This window comes from Hyla sarda, chromosome 2 (genome assembly GCF_029499605.1).
Source record: "Hyla sarda isolate aHylSar1 chromosome 2, aHylSar1.hap1, whole genome shotgun sequence".
Lineage (NCBI taxonomy): Eukaryota > Metazoa > Chordata > Amphibia > Anura > Hylidae > Hyla > Hyla sarda.
The window spans coordinates 292,447,463-292,472,402 of record NC_079190.1 but is presented as its reverse complement, the minus strand read 5'-3'; the positions used below and the strand labels follow the sequence as shown (position 1 = coordinate 292,472,402).

Genomic DNA, 24,940 nt, shown 5'->3' with positions numbered 1-24,940 from the left:
GTCATGTCCATGACGTAAATGTACATTTATGTCTATTGTCGTTAAGGGGTTAAAAAGCAGTATAATAATAGTACAATAATAATAATAATTAAAAAAAACTATAAACATGGGTATCATTTTAATTGTACTGAACCACAGAATAAAGTTGAAATGTCATTTTTACTGTAAAGCGTACACTGTAAAAAATGCTAAATTGTGGGTTTCTTTTCAATTTCCACCCACCCCCAATATTTTGTTTGGTCGCACCGTACATTTTATGAGAAAACGAGCATGTTAGTTTTATCTCAACATAATGATTTATAAGTAGCAGTGAGGTCTTAAAGTGCACCTGTTGCTTTATTAAGTTTTGACATGTCCTAGAGAGTTTTCATAGGTTGTATGTTCAAACGCTGAGCGACCACTAGGACGCACACGACTGAGCGCTTCTTTCCCCGCTTTCTGTGCCAGAGACAGTCACAAAGACTTACAATATCTGTTTGTCTCGAGGCAGAGCGCAGAGAGAGAACGCGCTAAGCATTCGGTTGGTCAGGGTCTGAACACTGAACTATTTTCGAAGTGACTGTGCTCATTAAATATTTTCATGCATTCTATAAATTGTCATTGTATATTCAGAGCAATTTCTTACCCGCCTTGAATAAGCTGTACTTTTATTGAACCAGTGCCATCACTAGTAGGAGTAGCAAAGCATTGTGTTACCCTAAGAACAAAAGCAGGGTCAGGGAACTTTGTGCTCATCCCAAAATAGAGAGTAGATCCAACTGGTAATTGTTGCTGCTGTGACTCTTGCAAGGGCTCAGTGTATGAAGGGTTCACATAGGCTGCAAGTGTAGTGGTGCCGTCACCTCCAGTGCCACCTGTGTCCAGATTCTGTGTTCTGTTAGAGTCAGGAAATATACATAACACGTAAAGTTACACCATTCAAATTGTTTCCATAATACTATGATACTCCATCTTGTGGGTATACATACGTCATGACTGGTTTAATCACTGTGTAGAGGGAAGTCTGCATGCTAATATTGTAGGTGCAGGAGAACTGAATACTAATATTTCCATTTTGGATAACTCCATTTGTGCTCTGTCCAGGAATATTAATGCTATTTCCGAAAGTGACATGGGTCAAATTTTTCTGCAAGTAAAATAAAAATGAATCATGATGAAAATTAAGTGAACCAACCTGTAAACATGTTGTTTATTGGATGACATATACATAAACCAGTGTTTAAAGTATTTCACTGTTAGGGTATGTTCACACATCAGATTTTTACATCCATGACACATATCTGATGAGTGTTTTTTCTATATTCTAATATAGCTTCTTTTAGAAGACCCTTAATTTGGCACTGTCACAACCTTTTTTTGTTGTTGATATGTTGTAGTACTTATGTACTACAACATATCTCTAATATAGTTTAATTATTATTTTTTTTTGTTTAAAATAGTTCATTTTACATTTGAAAACCAGCCACTAGGGGTCTCTCTCCTAGTGGCTGGCTGCAGCCTGGCGTGACGTCACGACTGAATTAGGACCAATGCCGTCGGGGCAATTGATCCAAATTCAGTCAGCCTGAGCGAGCGCTGAGAACACAGAGTATGCGTGCATTGGCTCGCACGCTGGCCCCGCCTCCCTGCATACACGCCCCGTTGCTGCTATGTCCTGCACTCCACTCCTGCACTTAGATATGTCTTTTTCGAGGTGGGGGGAGCTGGTTGCACGGCGGGGTCGGGGGAGCGGGTTGCCCGGTTCGGGGTGGTAGGGGGTTGCACAGCCGTAACAAAGATATTGTTTTCAACACAGGATGCCTCCAGTTGTTTGATCACTACAACTCCCAGCATGCCCTGATAGCCAATAGATGTCAGGGAAAGCTGGGAGTTGTAATGGTGAAACAGCTGGAGGCACCCTGTATAGATGAGCTAAGGGCCGAAGTTGGCCCCCTGCAGGCATCAGTGACATCGTGCCTGCTGGCGAAGTCTGCCTGGTAAGTGAGCACACTACCAGGTAGACAAAAAGCCATTTCTAACATAGTAAAAAAAAATTAAGGCAGGGAGGGGGTTAGGGACAGATGGACAATAGGCAGGGACAGAAAGAAAAAAAGAATGGCGGGAGCTACTCTTTAAACAATTTACATACAACAAGGCCTATATTTCCATTTTGGCCTCTTTTTGAATATTGGAACCACAAATGCTGTGCTCCAGCCCTAGGGAACAGACCTTGTCACTATAGAGTCCTTAACCCCTTAAGGACCAGGCCATTTTATACCTTAAGGACCGGAGCGTTTTTTGCAATTCTGACCACTGTCACTTTAAACATTAATAACTCTGGAATGCTTTTAGTTATCATTCTGATTCCGAGATTGTTTTTTCGTGACATATTCTACTTTAACATAGTGGTAAAATTTTATGGTAACTTGCATCATTTCTTGGTGAAAAATCCCAAAATTTGACGAAAAAATTGAAAATTTTGCATTTTTCTAACTTTGAAGCTCTCTGCTTGTAAGGAAAATGGATATTCAAAATAAATTTATTTTTTATTCACATATACAATATGTCTACTTTATGATTGCATCATAAAATTGACGAGTTTTTACTTTTGGAAGACACCAGAGGGCTTCAAAGTTCAGCAGCAATTTTCCAAATTTTCACAAAATTTTCAAACTCAATATTTTTCAGGGACCAGTTCAGGTTTGAAGTGGATTTGAAGGGTCTTCATATTAGAAATACACCATAAATGACCCCATTATAAAAACTACACCCCCCAAAGTATTCAAAATGACATTCAGTAAGTATGTTAACCCTTTAGGTGTTTCACAGGAATAGCAGCAAAGTGAAGGAGAAAATTCAAAATCTTCATTTTTTACACTCGCATGTTCTTGTAGACCCAATTTTTTTATGTTTGCAAGGGGTAAAAGGAGAAAATTTTTACTTGTGTTTGTAGCCCAATTCCTCTCGAGTAAGCACATACCTCATATGTCTATGTTAATTGTTCGGCGGGCGCAGTAGAAGGCTCAGAAGCGAAGGAGCGACAAGGGGATTTTGGAGAGTATATTTTTCTGAAATGGTTTTTGGGGGGCATGTTGCATTTAGGAAGCCCCTATGGTGCCAGAACAGCTAAAACCGCCCACATGCCATACCATTTTGGAAACTAGACCCCTTGAGGAACATAACAAGGAATTAAGTGAGCCTTAATACCCCACAGGGGTTTCACAACTTTTGCAAATGTAAAAAAAAAAAAAAAAAAAATCTAAAATGCTTGGTTTCCCAAAAATTTTACATTTTTACAAAGGGTTAAATCCGAAAATACCCCCCAAAATTTGAAGCCCAATTTCTCCCGATTCAGAAAACACCCCATATGGGGGTGAAAAGTGCTCTGCTGGCGCACTACAGGTCCCAGAAGAGAAGGAGTCACATTTGGCTTTTTTGAAGCAAATTTTGCTCTGGGGGCATGCCTCATTTAGGAAGCCCCTATGGTGCCAGGACAGCAAAAAAAAAAACACATGGCATACCATTTTGGAAACTAGACCCCTTGGGGAACGTAACAAGGGGTAAAGTGAACCTTAATACCCCACAGGGGTTTCACGACTTTGGCATATGCAAAAAAAAAAGAATACATTTTACCAAAAAAGCTTGGTTTCCCAAAAATTTGACATTTTTACAAAGGGTTAAAGCAGAAAATACCCCCCAAAATTTGAAGCCCAATTTCTCCCGATTCAGAAAACACCCCATATGGGGGTGAAAAGTGCTCTGTTGGCGCACTACAGGTCCCAGAAGAGAAGGAGTCACATTTGGCTTTTTTGAAGCAAATTTTGCTCTGGGGGCATGCCTCTTTTAGGAAGCCCCTATGGTGCCAGGACAGCAAAAAAAAACACATGGCATACCATTTTGGAAACTAGACCCCTTGGGGAACGTAACAAGGGGTAAAGTGAACCTTAATACCCCACAGGGGTTTCACGACTTTGGCATATGCAAAAAAAAAAGAATACATTTTACCAAAAATGCTTGGTTTCCCAAAAATTTTAAATTTTTACAAAGGGTTAAAGCAGAAAATACCCACCAATATTTGAAGCCCAATTTCTCCCGATTCAGAAAACACCCCATATGGGGGTGAAAAGTGCTCTGCTGGCGCACTACAGGTCCCAGAAGAGAAGGAGTCACATTTGGCTTTTTTGAAGCAAATTTTGCTCTGGGGGCATGCCTCTTTTAGGAAGCCCCTATGGTGCCAGGACAGCAAAAAAAAACACATGGCATACCATTTTGGAAACTAGACCCCTTGGGGAACGTAACAAGGGGTAAAGTGAACCTTAATACCCCACAGGGGTTTCACGACTTTGGCATATGCAAAAAAAAAAGAATACATTTTACCAAAAATGCTTGATTTCCCAAAAATTTTACATTTTTACAAAGGGTTAAAGCAGAAAATACCCCCCAAAATTTGAAGCCCAATTTCTCCCGATTCAGAAAACACCCCATATGGGGGTGAAAAGTGCTCTGCTGGCGCACTACAGGTCCCAGAAGAGAAGGAGTCACATTTGGCTTTTTTGAAGCAAATTTTGCTCTGGGGGCATGCCTCTTTTAGGAAGCCCCTATGGTGCCAGGACAGCAAAAAAAAACACATGGCATACCATTTTGGAAACTAGACCCCTTGGGGAACGTAACAAGGGGTAAAGTGAACCTTAATACCCCACAGGGGTTTCACGACTTTGGCATATGCAAAAAAAAAAAGAATAAATTTTACCAAAAATGCTTGGTTTCCCAAAAATTTTACATTTTTACAAAGGGTTAAAGCAGAAAATACCCCCCAAAATTTGAAGCCCAATTTCTCCCGATTCAGAAAACACCCCATATGGGGGTGAAAAGTGCTCTGCTGGCGCACTACAGGTCCCAGAAGAGAAGGAGTCACATTTGGCTTTTTTGAAGCAAATTTTGCTCTGGGGGCATGCCTCATTTAGGAAGCCCCTATGGTGCCAGGACAGCAAAAAAAAAAACACATGGCATACCATTTTGGAAACTAGACCCCTTGGGGAACGTAACAAGGGGTAAAGTGAACCTTAATACCCCACAGGGGTTTCACGACTTTGGCATATGCAAAAAAAAAAGAATAAATTTTACCAAAAATGCTTGGTTTCCCAAAAATTTTACATTTTTACAAAGGGTTAAAGCAGAAAATACCCACCAAAATTTGAAGCCCAATTTCTCCCGATTCAGGAAACACCCCATATGGGGGTGAAAAGTGCTCTGCTGGCGCACTACAGGTCCCAGAAGAGAAGGAGTCACATTTGGCTTTTTTGAAGCAAATTTTGCTCTGGGGGCATGCCTCTTTTAGGAAGCCCCTATGGTGCCAGGACAGCAAAAAAAAACACATGGCATACCATTTTGGAAACTAGACCCCTTGGGGAACGTAACAAGGGGTAAAGTGAACCTTAATATCCCACAGGGGTTTCACGACTTTGGCATATGCAAAAAAAAAAAAGAATAAATTTGACCAAAAATGCTTGATTTCCCAAAAATTTTACATTTTTACAAAGGGTTAAAGCAGAAAATACCCCCCAAAATTTGAAGCCCAATTTCTCCCGATTCAGAAAACACCCCATATGGGGGTGAAAAGTGCTCTGCTGGCGCACTACAGGTCCCAGAAGAGAAGGAGTCACATTTGGCTTTTTTGAAGCAAATTTTGCTCTGGGGGCATGCCTCATTTAGGAAGCCCCTATGGTGCCAGGACAGCAAAAAAAAAACACATGGCATACCATTTTGGAAACTAGACCCCTTGGGGAACGTAAAAAGGGGTAAAGTGAACCTTAATACCCCACAGGGGTTTCACGACTTTGGCATATGCAAAAAAAAAAGAATAAATTTTACCAAAAATGCTTGGTTTCCCAAAAATTTTACATTTTTACAAAGGGTTAAAGCAGAAAATACTCCCCAAAATTTGAAGCCCAATTTCTCCCGATTCAGAAAACACCCCATATGGGGGTGAAAAGTGCTCTGCTGGCGCACTACAGGTCCCAGAAGAGAAGGAGTCACATTTGGCTTTTTTGAAGCAAATTTTGCTCTGGGGGCATGCCTCATTTAGGAAGCCCCTATGGTGCCAGGACAGCAAAAAAAAAACACATGGCATACCATTTTGGAAACTAGACCCCTTGGGGAACGTAACAAGGGGTAAAGTGAACCTTAATACCCCACAGGGGTTTCACGACTTTGGCATATGCAAAAAAAAAAGAATACATTTTACCAAAAATGCTTGGTTTCCCAAAAATTTTACATTTTTACAAAGGGTTAAAGCAGAAAATACCCCCCAAAATTTGAAGCCCAATTTCTCCCGATTCAGAAAACACCCCATATGGGGGTGAAAAGTGCTCTGCTGGTGCACTACAGGTCCCAGAAGAGAAGGAGTCACATTTGGCTTTTTTGAAGCAAATTTTGCTCTGGGAGCATGCCTCATTTAGGAAGCCCCTATGGTGCCAGGACAGCAAAAAAAAAACACATGGCATACCATTTTGGAAACTAGACTCCTTGGGGAACGTAACAAGGGGTAAAGTGAACCTTAATACCCCACAGGGGTTTCACGACTTTGGCATATGCAAAAAAAAAAGAATAAATTTTACCAAAAATGCTTGATTTCCCAAAAATTTTACATTTTTACAAAGGGTTAAAGCAGAAAATACCCCCCAAAATTTGAAGCCCAATTTCTCCCGATTCAGAAAACACCCCATATGGGGGTGAAAAGTGCTCTGCTGGCGCACTACAGGTCCCAGAAGAGAAGGAGTCACATTTGGCTTTTTTGAAGCAAATTTTGCTCTGGGGGCATGCCTCATTTAGGAAGCCCCTATGGTGCCAGGACAGCAAAAAAAAAACACATGGCATACCATTTTGGAAACTAGACCCCTTGGGGAACGTAACAAGGGGTAAAGTGAACCTTAATACCCCACAAGGGTTTCACGACTTTGGCATATGCAAAAAAAAAAGAATAAATTTTACCAAAAATGCTTGGTTTCCCAAAAATTTAACATTTTTACAAAGGGTTAAAGCAGAAAATACCCCCCAAAATTTGAAGCCCAATTTCTCCCGATTCAGAAAACACCCCATATGGGGGTGAAAAGTGCTCTGTTGGCGCACTACAGGTCCCAGAAGAGAAGGAGTCACATTTGGCTTTTTTGAAGCAAATTTTGCTCTGGGGGCATGCCTCTTTTAGGAAGCCCTTATGGTGCCAGGACAGCAAAAAAAAAACACATGGCATACCATTTTGGAAACTAGACCCCTTGGGGAACGTAACAAGGGGTAAAGTGAACCTTAATACCCCACAGGGGTTTCACGACTTTGGCATATGCAAAAAAAAAAGAATACATTTTACCAAAAAAGCTTGGTTTCCCAAAAATTTTACATTTTTACAAAGGGTTAAAGCAGAAAATACCCCCCAAAATTGGAAGCCCAATTTCTCCTGATTCAGAAAACGCCCCATATGGGGGTGAAAAGTGCTCTGCTGGCGCACTACAGGTCTCAGAAGAGGAGTTACAAATTTTGCTCTGGGGACATGCCGCATTTCGGAAGCCCCTATGGTGCCAGGACAGTAAAAAAAAACAAAAAACATGGCATACATTTTGGAAACTAGACCCCTTGGGGAACGTAACAGTGTTACAGTGAGTACTTACACCTCACAGGTTTTTTGAAAAGTGGGCCATAAATTGAAAAATTTGATTTTTTTACAGTAAAATGCTGGGGTTACCCAATTATTAACATTTTCACAAGGGGTAATATGAGGAATTGGGTTACACATTTTGGAGGGCTTTTCCCCCTGACTATAAAAATACATCCACATATGGGGTAACGTGCTGGACGGGCGCACAACAAGGCTCAGAAGTCATAGAGGTCACTTTGTATTTGTGACCTTTGGCATATCAGTAGCTGACGGTTACATACATTCCGAGGAAAATACAAAAATGAAACACCCACATGTGGCACCATTACAGAAAGTACCCACCCTGAGGATTGGGTATAGGGGTAAAGAGGACATTTTTAATGCACAGGTGTTTCCTAAATTTATTTTCCAGGAATGGATGAAGGGTAGCTTTTGAATATTGCAATTTTCAACCTATACTCTGCTTCATTTTTCTGGGAACAACTAACATGTGACTCCGAATTGTCGCCTGGAAATACGACAGAGCTCAGCGAGAACTCTTCGCATTTGAGGCGGATGTTTGTTACGGACCTAACAGTTACATACATTCAGAGGAAAATACAAGAAAGGAACACCCACATGTGAGCCTATTACAAACAGTACACCCCCTAAGGAAGGTGTATAGGGTGAAGTGGAGATTTGGAACAGACGGGTGTTCCCTTCATTTATTTTCCAGGAATGGATGAAGTGTACTATGGGGGGGAAAAAAATTGCAATTTTAGAACTGATATGCCAATTATTTTCCCAGAATGATGACCCAGAGTACAGCCAAAAGTAAAAATGATGCCCGCCCCAAACCCTATACTCTGAATCATCATTCTGGGAAGGGGATATGTGGGGCCGTCCCTATTCTGTTACCTCAAATGCACAACCCGCTCAGGTGGAGAGAGAGAGCGTTGCGCATTTGAGGCAACTGCAAACCTCCAATGCTGTTGACTCTGTGTCCCATGACCCATTTTTGGGGGACAAAGATATTATGAGGGGCATTGGGAAAGAGGTTTTGGGTTTGATTTTTTGGGGGTAGGGTATTTTGGTATAAAATTTGGAAGATAATGTACCCTGGACTGGTACATTGGAGCCGAATTCTGGGGAATGAAATTTAGGGCAAAGGATGGAAAATTTAGTACTCCATGGAAGTGTGATACTCCCTGAAGCAGCCTATGCAGAGGCCCGGATGATCGGGGCAAGTGTCACACTGAGTGGTGGTGTCCCTCCGTCTCCCCTTCCTGTGACACACTCTGCATCTTTTCTGGGTTCGTCCCGACCTTCCAGTGTTGGGGATCACACCTGGAAAGTGTTGGCCGGGGACGATCCGGGGACCTAAAGTTCCAGAGGTGCTCTGACCCGCTCTTTGGCGATCACCATAGATGAGGGCCTTTAGAACTACCTCTTGGTACTCCAGGTATGTCCCTGTGTTGCCAGCGTTCTGGTACAGTATAAAAGAGTTGTACATGGCAACCTGTACCATGTAGACCGCAACCTTTTTATACCATACGCGTGTTTTCCGCATGGCATTATATGGCTTGAGGACTTGATCAGAAAGATCAACTCCCCCCATATACCGATTGTAGTCCAGAATACAATCGGGCTTGAGGACCGGTCCCGCGGTACCTCGCACAGGGACAGGGGTGCTGCCATTCCCATGAATTGTGGTGAGCATAAGGACATCCCTCTTGTCCTTATACCGGACCAACAACAGGTTCTCATGGGAAAAGGCACGGGACTCACCCCGGGGGATAGGAGCATGTAGGGAATGATGGGGCGGAAGGCCTCTTTGATTCTTCCGGACTGTCCCACAAGCGACCGTGGATCTGGCGGCGAGGGATGAAAAGAGAGGGATACTAGTATAAAAGTTATCCACGTAAAGGTGGTAACCTTTATCTAGCAATGGGTGCAAAAGGCCCCAAACGATTTTCCCGCTAACACCCAGAGTGGGGGAACAATCTGGGGGTTCAATGCGGGAATCTCGTCCCTCATACACCATAAACTTGCAAGTGTACCCGGAGGTACTCTCGCAAAGTTTATACATCTTCACGCCATACCGCGCTCGCTTGGTCGGGATGTATTGCCGGAAGCTGAGTCTCCCCTTGAAGCTGATGAGCGACTCATCAATAGAGACCTCCCGCCCCGGGACATAGGCCTCCCAAAATCTGGCCCCGAAGTGATTGATGACCGGCCTGATTTTATACAGGCGGTCATACGCGGGATCAGTTCGGGGGGGACATGCCGCATTATCAGCATAATGCAAACATCTCCGAATGGCCTCGAACCGGGAACGTGTCATGGCCATACTGTAGAGGGGTGTCTGGTAAAAGACGTCCCCACTCCAATATTGCCTGACACAGGGTTTTTTAACTATACCCATATGCAGCGCAAGGCCCCAAAAGGTCCTCATTTCGGCTGCATCGACTGGAGTCCAGCCGCCGGGTCTAGCTAAAAGTGAGCCCGGGTTAGCGGCGACGAACTGTTGGGCGTACAGATTCGTCTGTGTAACCATCAAATTAACAAAGTCGTCACTGAAAAAATGACCGAAAAAGTCCTTTTCAGTGAACCCGGCGATGTTAATTTTGATTCCAGAGTCGCCAACAAACTCAGGAATCACGGGCTTGTGGTCCGCTGGCTCAGCCCAGTCAAGTTCTCCGGTACGAGGTACCAGTGACCTTGGCAGGGGGGCTTCACTAGTATGAGCGCCAGGGGGACTCATACTAGCATGGGGCACAGGCTCAAGGACAGAGGAGGTTTGCGGCACCGCATGGCGGCGAGTTCGCCGCCTTGGTGGCTCATCATCTGAACTAGATGATGAGGAGGACGATGAAATAAGGAAGGTGGGGTCTTCATCGTCCTCTGAGATGCTTTCAGAGTCAGAGGCAATTAGGTCATATGCCTCCTCCGCCGAAAACACTCTGCGGGCCATTTCCCTACTCTAATGGGGATACGGGTATGTGTGTGTGTGGGGGGGAAAACTTTATTGGTGTGTGTGCTGCGTGTGGTGTGGTGCGATACTACCTCCCTAACCCGCCCTAGCCTAACCTAACTAAACTAACCCGCCCTAACAGAAAAAAAATATAAAATAAAAAGGGACTTTTAAAAAAAAGGGGGACTTCTAGCGCAAAAAAAAACCCTGCACCAAAAAAATAAGCGTTTATCTAATCAGTGGTGTGCGCACTGATTAGCGCTTGTGGCGGCAGGGGGCGCAGAAGTCAGTGGGGGGTCCAGCCACTCAGCCCAGGACAGTGGCTGGTGGCTTGTTCACAGACCCCCACACAAAAAACCCGAAAAAATAAATAAAAAAACGCTTTACCCCGAAAAAAATGCACCCGCCTGAACCAAAAAAAAAAACGCTGATCAGTGATAAATCACCGACAGCGGTGGGACAGGCTGCACACACAGGTACGGTCCGTCCACACAGTACACGCCTGCTACTGGTGGCACGGACCGCCTATGGGTTCAAAAAAAAATCCGCGTTAACCGAAAAAGGTGCCTTTACCACAAAAAAAAAGCTGATCAGTGATAAATCACTGACAGCGGTGAGGCACGCCGCACACACAGGTACGGTCCGGCCACACAGTACACGCCTGCTACTGGTGGCACGGACCGCCTATGGGTGCAAAAACACGCTAGAAAACCCGAAAAAAAGCGCCGGCACCACAAAAAAAAAACGCTGATCAGTACTACGGGACTGATCAGCGGCGGGTGGGCTTTAACAAACGGTGGCGGACCGCTCTTTTATAACTAAGAGGGTCCGCACACACGCTTAGTGAAAAAAAAAAAAAAAAAAAGATCTGCGCCAAAAAAAAAGGCTGACGGCAGACCGCAGCGACCCAGCAGGGCCGGGGTCACGCAGCTAAAGGTGCTACGGACCCACGGACACCCACTGAGGTACGCCGAAAAAAAAAAAATTAAAAACTATTTTTTTTTTTTAACCCTAACCTGTCCCTACCTAATCTAAAGCTATCCCTGGGATTTCTGTGCCAAGGGGCCACAGAAAGGGGGCAAGGGGCACTTTTTTTTTACTGAGGGGATGGTGGGCAGCACGGGGCTCCGTCCTGCACACCAGATCTCTGTGGAATGGTGGGCAGAACGGAGCAACGTGCTCCTAGCCCACCAGATCCCCTCCCATTACTATGTGATTGGTGTGGCCACTTTGGCCACCCAATCACAACTGTACTGAGGGGGTGGCCACAATGCCAGCCCCCAGTACAGCATGGATGGTGATTGGTGGTGTATACTACACCACCAGTCACCATCTATATCCAGGTCACAGGGTCACACGTGACCCTGATGACCTGGAACCGCTGCAGAACGCCGGTTAGTAGTTACCGGCGTCCTGCAGCGATCGCCGGTAAAGGAGGTCCTCCGGACCTCCTCCGGCACACTGCCGGGATGTCTGCTGATAGAAATCAGCAGACATCCGGCTCCGATCCCCGCCCGGCGAGCGGCGGGGAACGGAATCGCAGCGCATCGCTCGTCTGAATTGACGAGCGATGCGCCGCGATCGCCGACATGGGGGGTCATCATGACCCCCCTGGGCGATATGCCCCGATGCCTGCTGATCGATTTCAGCAGGCATCGGGCGCCGGCTCCGCTCCAGATGGTTGCGGGGGGCCGGCAAAACACATGACGTTCTCATACGTCATGTGTCCTTAAGGACTCGGACATGGAGACGTATGAGAACGTCATGTGTCCTTAAGGGGTTAAATATTAGAAATAGGGGTCCGTCTATTACATTACTTAACTCCCTTAGAACAGGGGTTAATGCCATCTGGACCTAGTGATTTTGTCTATTTAGATTTTTTGTAGGCGGCACTGTACTTCTTCCTGGGTTAGACAGGTGACCTGTACTGGGGAATTTACCTTATTCTGCAGTATTTTACCTGCCATTTCATTTTCCTCTGTAAATACAGTGGAGAAGAATGTGTTTAATATATATTTGCTCTTTCCTTATTACTTTTTAAAGAGCCAACGCTTTTAATTTTAACCTTTTTTTACTAAAACATTTTTTGGTTAGTTTTACTCTCTTTGACAATGAAAATCTCTGTCTCCATTTTTCCTTGCTTTTATCTGTTTTTTTTTTTAACATATTACATTTTTTCCCCTATAGCTTTTTTAATGCTTATTCACTGCCTACCTGCTTTAGTAACTTGAATTCTTATTTAGTTATTTATTGCAACCTTTATATTTTTCTTCATCCAAAGTGCTGGTGCAGTAGAAGAACTTGTTTGTTTATGTCCGGGATTCATACCTCCTCTGCATATGTGGGATCTTGTTTTTCTTCTGTGCTAGCACTTTATACATAGGGTATAGCTGAATTATTAAGTATCATGTTATTAATTTAATAGCATATTTTACAATTGTTGTGACTTTTACGTACTTGTTTTGCTTATGTATTATTTACCTATGCATACTGTGTGGATTATGTGTGTGTTATCCAGGTGTTTGCTCCACCCCAGTATTTATATTTTCTCAGTTTTTCTTGTCGTGGATACATCCATTTATATGTGATTTTATATCATGTATGTTCTTTATATTATTCAATAAAGATCATGTAATTTTTCATACATTTATGTATTAGTGGATCTTTTTGAGAATGTTCTTTTGTTTTTGGGTATCCACTTGCTACACTAGACATTCTGAAGTCCATCGTAGGGGGTTGGTAGTAAGGTGTCCAGGATATGGCCAATGCAAACGATAATCTCTTAAATTCTGTCTCTGATGCTACAGCTATAGTTTTCTCCCAAGATACTGTCAGATATTATAAGAAAACATTTTCTCATTAAATATTCAATTTTTTTAAATATATTTATTTAGGAAGAATTATTGTTTATATTTCTCAACTTACTGTAAGTTTGTTCCCACAGGTGCCCTCCTGGGTTTTTACAGTCAATGAATATATATGCCGGCCTTGCAGTATGTTCAGCACTGCTCCTGTGCAGTTGTACTGTGACAGAGTTAAGGCAGATGGGTTATAGTGTAGGAACTCCAGCAAGTTCTTTGGCACTGACACAGTCATGTTTGCTCCCTTACAATCTAATATAGAGCTCACATTATACACACCTGCAAAGATGAAATATTTTACGAAGGGTAACATACTGCTATGTGTAGACTAGTGCATTACAGTAGCTAAAAGATCAACTTACTGACGCCTAGGTTTTCATAGTAGGTTGTATTAGCTGCACAAGCTGTACTGGAATTCACAGATACACACATTTCATCTGCAAGACAGGCTGGGGTGCAGTCTGCATCTACTGACGGGAAAGTAAGAACATTATAGATTTAAAAATGTGTACATTTTTTATTACATTTTTATTATGCATTTACTACAACACCTTTTTTTTTGACAAACATAAGGGGATCTATATTATAACCACAGGTAGATGAACAGAAAACAGTGCTCTGTGACAGCTATTTTAGTAGGATACACACTGGCTAAATGTGGTACACATTTATAGAAAGTGTCGGACTGGGACACGCATGTTTTTGGTGCACCTACTCTACATTAATATGCAATTACCACACACAACAAAGTGAGGTATAGAGCATAAAATATTGCAGAAAAAGCAGACGTAGCAGACAAAGCCTCATTCACACCAAGTGTGAACTGTACTGAAGTTTATCATCGTTGTCACGTGACCTCCAATTAAGCTTCAAAAAATGTCATGTTCTTAGTATGACTAAGGGTGGCAAAACCCAAAACGCGTGACTGTTCATACCACGTGTCTCTGACTTTTATCCTCAATAAACAGGATTTCTGCATAGCAACTGCTCCGCACTGGAATATCTCTTCCACTTTTTTTGTTTTTTGGTGTTGCTGTGTTTAGGACATCTAGAGGAGGAGCTGATCATTATTCAATTGCTTTCATACTGAAACTATATGCTATGTTGTACTCAAAGCTTTCTATGGATCATCTGTTTGCCAAAGTGACCTATTGGCATACATTTGACATGTTAAACTAGAGGTTTCAACCTAGCCATGGTTGGGTTGAATCCAGAAGACCAACGAGTCTGAATTCAGGCAAGGAATCAAGATCAAGAAGGTTAACAATCCATTAGGCAAGACAATAGGCAAAGTCAAGTGGAGTGATCAAACATAGGTAGGCAATACAGGATGTTGTGGGTGTTTTGCGATTTGAACCCCAGTGCTAAAGGCAGTAGTGCTAAGCCATTATACAGCAGACACTAAGCCACTATATTCTTGACATGTACTTGTAGTATCACAGAGTCCTGTATTTCTCTACTGTATTTGAAGGAAATATATCTGTCTAGATTTGAACCAGCTCTGCAATGGAACAGTGCCATTCACTGAGCAAGCATGCTGCCCTACAGACTCTTGTACTGTACTAAGTTCTGTATTTCCCTACCTAGGGTTACAACAGGTTGAGCTCAATGTAACGTCAGCACTGCCAACCCCTACAACCCCTTTATTGCTGATTAATATACTGTTCTGTGCCTTGAGAAATCTGGAGAAATATTTAGCAGGTTACACAAAGACTTCTGTTAAAAGCATAAAATCTCCTAGTTGTTAAAAGGGAGTAATTCCAGCAAATGATCAAAATGAGCCATCTAGAGGAATATAACACAGATAATGGAGATGCCACAGTAGAGTCCACATAGGCAGGGATGTATGGGAAGGGGTATTGGATGCAGTCATTTTTCCGCCACGATGTCCCATCACTGTATCACGTCCGTAATGAATTATGGACATATACGGGTGCAAATGGGCAGTTACAAAACCCCATTGGCTGCAATGCGATTTAGTCACGGCCGTCAGGGGTTTTGTAACGGCCGGTTTTCCCCGATATAGTGACGGAACTTCTGACGGAAGTTCCTAAACGGAACTATTTCATAGTGTTAAAGAGGCCTAAGGACTAAAGCATTATTTTCAGATATGAAGCTATCTTCTTGGGGAAAACGTCATACATTTGAAAAAAATATATCACTACTGGGTTCTAAGTTTGTAATATAGATAATATACAACTTTTCCTTTGCACAGGTTTTGATAAATCTCCCCCATTGAGTATTCATTTTAAAGCAGAAAGACATAGCAAATAATGTCCCCCAGACTAGACTCAAGATATATTCAGACCTTAATTCGAATTCTGATCTCGGGCCAGACCCAAAAATAAATTAAGACACCATTTCACCCCAAAAGATTTAGACCTCAAAATAATTTCAGACCACAAAACTAGACTGTAGTATTCCAATAGGTCCACTACACAAGTGTTGGTTAAAAATGTTATGTGCCTTAACCCCTTAAGGACAGACCCATTTTTTACCTCAATGACCAAGCTCTTTTTTTTTTATTTGACATGTATCTCTTTAAATGGTAATAACTTTAGAACGCTTTTTCGGAGCAGAGCGATTCTGAGATAGTTTTTTCGTGACATATTGTACTTTATATAAGTGGTGCATTTTTGTTGAAACATGCAGCATTTTTTGTGAAAAACCTGAAAATATTGTGAAAAACTGGAAAATTTCTGGCGTATTTTTTTTTTTTATGGTGTACACTGTGCGGTAAAAGTGATGCTTTATTTATTCTGTGGGTCAGTATGATTATGGCGCTACCCGTTTTATATAGCTTTCTTTGTTCTTTTTCCTTTTCTGAGCAAAATTCTTTTTCTGCCATTCATTTTCCAACAGCCATAACTTTTTTAGTTTTCATCCGACGCCATTGAGTAAGGGCTTATTTTTTGCAGGATGAGCTCTACTTTTTATTGGTATCATTTTTGTGCTACGTGCTACCTTTTGATATTTTTTATTCCGCTGTTTGTACCAAAATTGGCGAATTTTGAGCTTTTTTTTTTTACAGCGTTCACCGTGCGGGATAATTTACATTATAGTTTTATAGTACACGTCATTATGGACGTGGCAATACCTATTATGTATATGATTTGTGTTTTTGATCTTTTTTTGGTGATAATACAGGGCTTTTATTGGGAAAGGGGCATTTAAAAAAAAATTTTTTTTACACTTCATACTTTTATTGATACTTCATACTTTTTATTTTATGTTTTACACTTTTTACAGGTTATACTATGCTGCAATACATTTGTACTGCAGCACAGTATGACCTGATGAGCTGCACACTTTACAGCCTGTGCGATCCAGCCTCTGGCTGGATCTCACCAGCTTCCGTAGCAAGCATACAAGAGTAATTCATAAAGAAAAAGGCGTCAAACAGGACATAACTAGCACAAAGTATACTTTATTAACATGAAAAATGACAAGACATTTAAAATGATTTAAAAGAATACATATATAGTAGTAAACATGAATCCAAAGGATGCTGAGAGAGAAGAACGGGGGCTATGCTTGTCTGCCAGGGAAGGAGTTAAATAGATAGTGCACAGTAAATATTGTCACCCATGAATTAATGAGGGAGGCTACGACTCAAGGGTTGTGAATTAGATATTAGAAACGGATCCGGCAATATGCTCGGATCGCAAATAAGTACAGAAAATCAAAGAGCAAATGAGGGAGCCTCAGGGGATCAATAGCGCATTATAGGTAGAACAAACCCTAAGCTAGACAAAAATAAGGAAATACTTTACCAAGTGGAGCAGGGAGTACAATGCTACAGCCACCCGCCACCCAACGTTTCACCAATGAAGGCTTCTTCCGGGGTGTGATCTGACCTCCTGCTGCCATAGCAACCAACGACAACTCACGATCGTATCGCGCCGCCGCCGTTGGAGAACAGGGGACGGGGAGAGCGCCGGTCGCCGATCTCCTGCACTGCCCGCGACAGTGGCGGAGATCGCTAGGACGTATGCATACGTCCAAATGCACAAACATGTCGGATGATTGGACGTATGCATACGTCCTAAAGTGGGAAGGGATTAAAGGGGTACTCCGGTGGAAATTGTTTTTTTAAATCAACTGGTGCCAGAAAGTAAAAAAGATTTGTAAACTACAATACCATAAAACTGGAACAAAAAAAGTTAATAAAGATCATTTAACCCCTTCGCGCAAAAAAAATCCACAGTCCAAAATAGCCTATTTTTGGTCACTTTTTATATCAGGAAAAAAAGAATAAAAAGCGATCAAAAAGCTCGATCAATACAATAATGGTACAGCTAAAAACTTCAGATCATGGCGCAAAAAAATGAGCCCTCATACCACCCCGTACACAGAAAAATAAAAAAGTTATAGGGGTCAGAAGATGACAATTTTAAACATATAAATTTTCCTGCATGTAGTTATGATTTTTTCCAGAAGTACGCCAAAATCAAACCTATATAAATAGGGTATCATTTTAATCAAATGGACCTACAGAATAAAGAGAAGGTGTAATTTTTACCAAAAATGTACTGCGTAGAAACGGAATCCCCCAAAAGTTACAAAATGGCATTTTTTCTTAAATTTTGTTGCACAATGATTTTGGTAAAATCTTTTGGTAAATTGACTGATGTCATTACAAAGAAGATTTGGTGGCGCAAAAAATAAGCTATCATATGGATTTTTAGGTGCAAAATTGAAAGAATTATGATTTTTTAAAGGTAAGGAGGAAAAAAACTAAAGTGCAAGAGTGGAAAAACCCTGGGTCCTTAACCCCTTAAGGACGCAGGACGTAAATGTACGTCCTGGTGAGGTGGTACTTAACGCACCAGGACGTACATTTACGTCCTAAGCATAACCGCGGGCATCGGAGCGATGCCAGTGTCATGCGCGGCTGATCCCGGCTGCTGATCGCAGCCAGGGACCCGCCGGCAATGGCCGACGCCCGCGATCTCGCGGGCGTCCGCCATTAACCCCTCAGGTGCCGGGATCAATACAGATCCCGGCATCTGCGGCAGTTCGCGATTAAAATGAACGATCGGATCGCCCGCAGCGCTGCTGCGGGGATCCGATCATTCATAACACCGCACGGAGGTCCCCTCACCTTCCTCCGTGCGGCTCCCGGCGTCTCCTGCTCTGGTCTGTGATCGAGCAGACCAGAGCAGGAGATGACCGATAATACTGATCTGTTCTATGTCCTATACATAGAACAGATCAGTATTAGCAATCATGGTATTGCTATGAATAGTCCCCTATGGGGACTATTCAAGTGTAAAAAAAAATGTAAAAAAATGTAAAAGTAAAAGTAAAAAAAAAGTGAAAAATCCCCTCCCCCAATAAAAAAGTAAAACGTCCGTTTTTTCCTATTTTACCCCCAAAAAGCGTAAAAAACATTTTTTAAGACATATTTGGTATCGCCGCGTGCGTAAATGTCCAAACTATTAAAATAAAATGTTAATGATCCCGTACGGTGAACGGCGTGAACGAAAAAAAATTAAAAAAGTCCAAAATTCCTACTTTTTTAATACATTTTATTTAAAAAAAATTATAAAAAATGTATTAAAAGTTTTTTATATGCAAATGTGGTATCAAAAAAAAGTACAGATCATGGCGCAAAAAATGAGCCCCCATACCGCCGCTTATACGGAAAAATAAAAAAGTTATAGGTCATCAAAATAAAGGGATTATAAACGTACTAATTTGGTTAAAAAGTTTGTGATTTTTTTTAAGCGCAACAATAATAGAAAAGTATATAATAATGGGTATCATTTTAATCGTATTGACCCTCAGAATAAAGAACACATATCATTTTTACCAGAAATTGTACGGCGTGAAAACAAAACCTTCCAAAATTAGCAAAATTGCGTTTTTCGTTTTAATTTCCCCACAAAAATAGTGTTTTTTGGTTGCGCCATACATTTTATGATATAATGAGTGATGTCATTACAAAGGACAACTGGTCGCGCAAAAAACAAGCCCTCATACTAGTCTGTGGATGAAAATATAAAAGAGTTATGATTTTTAGAAGGCGAGGAGGAAAAAATGAAAACGTAAAAATTAAATTGTCTGAGTCCTTAAGGCCAAAATGGGCTGAGTCCTTAAGGGGTTAAGGGGTTATGAAAAATTTTGGTGTTTTTCTCCCATAGAAGTCTATGGGAGTAAAAAAATGCCAAGAAAAATGCAATGTGGGTTTTAACTTTGGCGTTATGTATTCTTTTTTGGACCTTAGCGATCCAAAAAAGTAATGGAGATACCTTTTAAATACATTTTAATAGGGTACCATTAAAAAAAATAATAATAAAAAAGATACAGTAGTGATGGAAAAAATGTTATTTAACCAAATAAAAATAAAATTTTTCATACATTTTTAAACAGAGATCTTTGAAACAGAGATGTGTGGGCAGGGCACTAAAAATGTAGCCGACAATAATAAAAATGTAGTGTGTGTGTGTTTTTTTCACTTTTTTTCTTTTTTAAATTTTTTTAGGTAGTACTACGACTTCCAGCATGGAACATACTGTTCCATGATGGGAGTAGTAGTACCTGTACTAATTGACAAATCACCCGTGTCACTTCTGACACCCGCTGCGATCCTCCTGTATAATATATAGATGCGGCCGGCCGTTCTTCTATGGTCCCCTGCCCTGCCCTATATATATACCTATTCATATTTCCCACAGAGAGTTGTGATTGGCCAGATGGTTCCAGCCAATAACAACTCTTTGCGGGAAATATGAAAGAGCAGCCAGCCGCATCTATACATTATACAGGAGGATCACAGCGGGTGTCAGAAGTGACACTCGCTGCGATCTGTCTATTAATGCAGGTATTACAGCTCCCAGCATGGAGCAGAGTGTGCTCCATGTTGGGAGTAGTAGTACCTGCAGTTAAGGACAGATCACAGCGGGTATCACTCCTGACAGTGATATCACTCCGCATCTATTGCAGAGATGCGGAGCGGCTTTCTCCTGCACTCCGCATCTCTGCACTGTACTCCGGCCAGTGATATGAATAGAACATCACTCATTCATATTTCCCTCTGAGAGCGATGATTGGCTGCAACCATCTGGCCAATCCCCACCCTGGGCGGAAAATATGAATGAGTGAGGTGAATATCTATTCACATCACTGGCTGGCCGGAGTATAGTGCAGAGATGCATCTCTGCAATATATAGGGGCGATCTTTCTATTAGTACAGGTACTACTACTCCCATCATGGAACAGATAGTTCCATGCTGGGAGTAGTAGTACTACCTAAAGAATTTAAAAAAATTGAGGGGAAAAAGTGACACACTCTTTATTAAAAATGTTTAAAAATTTTGCTATATAAAAAAAAAAATTGTTAAATAATTTTTTCCCATCCCTACTGCACCTTTTTTTTTTTTTTGGTACCCAATAAATTTTGAAAAAAAAATGCCAAAAGGGACCAAACATGCAATTTCCACTCAAAGGCAAAAACGCCAGAAAAACTGTCAAAACGTAGGAAAAACCTGTGGCAGTTTTTCTGGTGTTTTTGCTGGCATTTTTTTAAGTGTAAAAAAAAAGTGGAAACCTATCCTAAGAGGTTAACACACACACACACACACACACACATTAACCCCTTCCATATTAAAAGTTTAAATCACCCCCCCCCCCTTTTTCCACGGTGAACGGCAAAAACGTAAAAAAATACCAAACCCCAGAATTATGTTTTTTTTTTTTAAATCACTTAATACCCCAGAAAAAATGAATTAAAAAGCGATCGAAAAGTCCAATCAATACTAAGATGGTACAGGTAAAAACAGATCACGGTGCAAAAAATTAGCCCTCATAGAGCCCAGTAACCCAATTTTTTTTTAAAAAAGTTAGTTATCGTGGTCAGAAAATGTCATTAAAAATAAAATAAATAATCTAAAAATGTTTATAATTTTTTTAAATTAGTAAAACATAATGCAAACTATACAAATTGGTTATTGTTTTAATGGCGCCGACCTAAAGTATCAAGATTTAGTTTGACCGCACGGTTAATGTCGTAAAAAAGAAAAAAAATACTAATTTACAAAATTGCTTTTTTTTAAAGTTCACCTCACAAATATTTTTCTTTCTGTTTTGGAGCATATGTTATGGAAAAATGAATGAAGACGTTGGTTTTGCAAAAAATAAGCCATTATATGGGTGTATAGATAAAAATAAATACCGTAAGTGTTATGGATATTAATGTGAGAGGAGGAAAAAACGAAAGTACAACAATGAAAATTGGCCTGGTCCTTAAGGGGTTAATAGTGTGTAAATTTCCGCACGCGGCGATACTACCGTACTTGTTTATATTTTTGCTAACATTATTTTATTAGAAAAATTGGAAAAGAAGGGTAATTCCAACTTTTATTCAGGAAGGGGCTTATTCACATTTATTAACTTTTTTTTAATATATATTTTATTCACTATTTTTTCTCCCCAATGGGAGACCATTACACATGGATGTGAACACTGAACAATGCTCTGCCATAATACAGTCTTGATCAGTGTTATTGGGGGCACTCTGCTTCTTCTGTTCATGTGGCGTAGCTTCCCCCCAAAATAATTACAACTCCCAGCATGTTGCACTGTTAGATCAAAATACAAATTGTGTATGTGCGGCTGTCCTTCTTTTTCTCTATTTTTGTTTTACAATTGTAGTCTGTCCACCCATTCGGCCCAGGCATTTTTAATTAGCAGGAGACTGCATGGGGGTTTTCTCCTAGCATTCTCCCAGCCCTCAAGCACTTGGTAGGTATTCACATTGGCGTGGTTGCACTGCGGCGGTCATTGTTACTGTGATGCTTTGTCTGTGGGGTGATGTGGCCTGAAGCCAGGGGCTTGGTCGGGCAGCGGTGGGGCTGCCTGGCCACTGGGTCGTTCCCCCTGTGGGCATGGTGTTGCGGTGGTGGTGGCCGCTGCCTGGTGCTACGCCAGTGTTAGGTTAGGGACCCACTCTAAATCGGTGGCCTTGACGTGGCGAGTGGGCTTGTACTTTTTGATCAAAATGTATAATAACAACCTGTTAGTGTTTGAATTTTTGTTGAGAAGCAAGTAGGTCGAAATACAAATTGTGGATGTGCGGCTGTGTTCCTTTTTCTCTATTTTTGTTTTACAACTGTAGGATAGGTTATGGTGCAACATGCTGCGGGTTCTAGTTTTAGGCTTGCTGCAGAGCCATAGGCTGTGTCAAGGAATGCTGAGAGTTGTAGTTAATGACTACAATACCCAGCATGCCCTGATACACCTCAGCATGTTGCACCATAAGCTATAATATTATAAATTGTGCAACATGCTGGGAGCTGTAACTTTTGAGTCAGTTGTAGAGCCATAGAATGTGTCAAAGAACGCTGGGAGTTGTTGTAACTAACTATAACACCCAGCATGCCCTGATACAGCCTTTGGCTATGCTGGTGACCCAAGACTACAACACATGCTGCACTAACCTGTAATTGAATCATTTACAAGAGGTCTGGCTGCCACTTTACCTTATAAAGAGTCAGGGCCTCCGCACTGACGGAATCCTTCCTGGTAACAGACGTGCCTGTGTGCGGCACGCAAGTCTATTACCAGCATACCCTACACCCTTAACCCTTGAGGACCAAGCCCATTTTGACCTTAAGGAAAAGAGCATTTTTTGGAAATCTGACCAGTCACTTCATGCATTATTAACTCTGGGATGCTTTTTCACGAAAATGTCAAAATCAGAATTTTTCAGGGACCAGTTAAGTTTTAAAGGGAATTTGAGGGTCTTTATGTTAGAAATCCCCCTCAAAGTAATCAAAATGACTTTTAGAAAGTTTGTTACCCCTTTAGGTGTTTCACAGGAATAGCAGCAAAGTGGAGCAGAAAATAAAAAATCTCAATTTTTACACTAACATGTTCTAGTAGCCCCATTTTTTCCCCATTTTTACAAGGGGTAAAAGGAGAAAAAGCCCCCCCCCCCCCCCCCCCCGAATTTGTAACCCAATTTCTCTTGAGTATCGAGATACCCCATATGTGGATGTAAAGTGCTCTGTGGGTGCACTAGAGGGCTTAGAAGAGAAGGAGCAACAATGGGCTTTTGGAGAGTGAACTTTGCTGAAATGGTCTTTGGGGGGCATGTTGCATTTAGGAAGCCCCCATTGTTGCCGGAACAGCAAAGAAAAAAACACTAAATAAAAAAACACATGGCATACTATTTGCTGATGTTACCCCAAATTTTTCATCTTTACAAGGGGTAATAGGAGAAAGGGCTAATAGGAGAAAAGCCCCCCCAATGTTAGTGTAAGAGTAAAAGAAGAAAAAGTCCCCCAAAATTTGTACCCCTCATGTGGCCCTAAACTGTTTCCTTAAAATACGACAGAGCTCCAAAGTGAGAGAGCGCCATGCACATTTGAGGCCTAAATTAGGGATTTACATAGGAGCAGACCCAGATAGAAGCATGAAACTTGCCTCCGCCACCAAAAATACCTTATGGCAGTGTTTCCCAAACAGGGTGCCTCCAACTGTTACAAAATTCCCAGCATGCCAAGACAGTCAGTGGCTGTCCGGCAATGCTGGGAGTTGTTGTTTTGCAACAGCTGGAAAGCGTCATATGAGGGGGGGTGTTAACTGTGTAAGGGTGTAGTGTAGTGTAGTGTAGTGTTTTTTGTCTAGTGTAGTGTAGTGTAGTTTAGTGTTTTTAGGGTACATTCAAACGGGCGGGGGTTTCCCACTGGAAGTTTGAGCTGCGGCGGAAAATTTGACACAGCTCAAACTTGCATTGGGAAACTCACTGTAAACCCGACCTTATGTACCCTGTACTGACAGCCGAAGGGCATGCTGGGAGTTGTAGTTATGCAACAGATGGAGGCACACAACTACAACACCCTGCATGCCCAGACAGCCGTTTGCTGTCTGTGCATGCTGGGAGTTGTGGCCCTCCAGATCTTGCAAAACTACAAATCCCAGCATGGCCAGACAGCAAACAGCTGTCTAGGAGTGCTCAAAGTTGTAGTTTTGCAAGATCTGGAGGGTCACAGTTTAGAGACCACTGCACAGTGGTCTCCAAACTGTGGCCCTCAGTATGTTGCCAGGCAGCCACTGACCTGATCGCCACCTACAGGATCATGCTGCCGTTATGGGGGGTCTCAAGCAGCAGCAGACCTCCCTAGCAACGCCACTGCTAGGGGCACCTACCTAGACATGGCCCCAGTATCGCAGGGGCTGCGGAGTCCTCCGCTACGTCACTGCATAACACATTATACACACACACATCATACACACATCACCAGGGCCGGACTGGGACCAAAAATAGGCCCGGGCATATTAGACTAAGAAGCCCAATTTTTCGGTGGGGGTCCCAGCAGTCGGACCCCCACCAAAATAAACTAGGCTGCATAGTCTAACATCACCATTATGGCTCTCCAGGTGTTGCTAAGCTACAACTCCAATCATGTCTAGAGAGCTCCAGGCATGATGGGAGTTGTAGTTTTACGTATCACGTATCTCATAGATAGCAGAACATTCTTTGGCCAGATGTCC

At 42.0% G+C, this 24,940-nt stretch overlaps 1 protein-coding gene across 1 annotated transcript in view; it reads right to left on the bottom strand.

Moving 5' to 3' along the window:
- Nucleotides 1-24,940, bottom strand: part of LOC130356247 (uromodulin-like) — a 93,041-nt gene that overhangs the window by 13,868 nt on the left and 54,233 nt on the right. The window contains exons 2-5 of the mRNA XM_056557484.1: nucleotides 13,804-13,911; nucleotides 13,506-13,720; nucleotides 969-1,126; nucleotides 626-874 (exon numbers count right to left, since the gene is read on the bottom strand). Of these exons, the coding sequence (XP_056413459.1) occupies nucleotides 626-874; nucleotides 969-1,126; nucleotides 13,506-13,720; nucleotides 13,804-13,873 (692 nt within the window). The 5' untranslated portion in view covers nucleotides 13,874-13,911. The remainder of the gene's footprint in view (nucleotides 1-625; nucleotides 875-968; nucleotides 1,127-13,505; nucleotides 13,721-13,803; nucleotides 13,912-24,940) is intronic.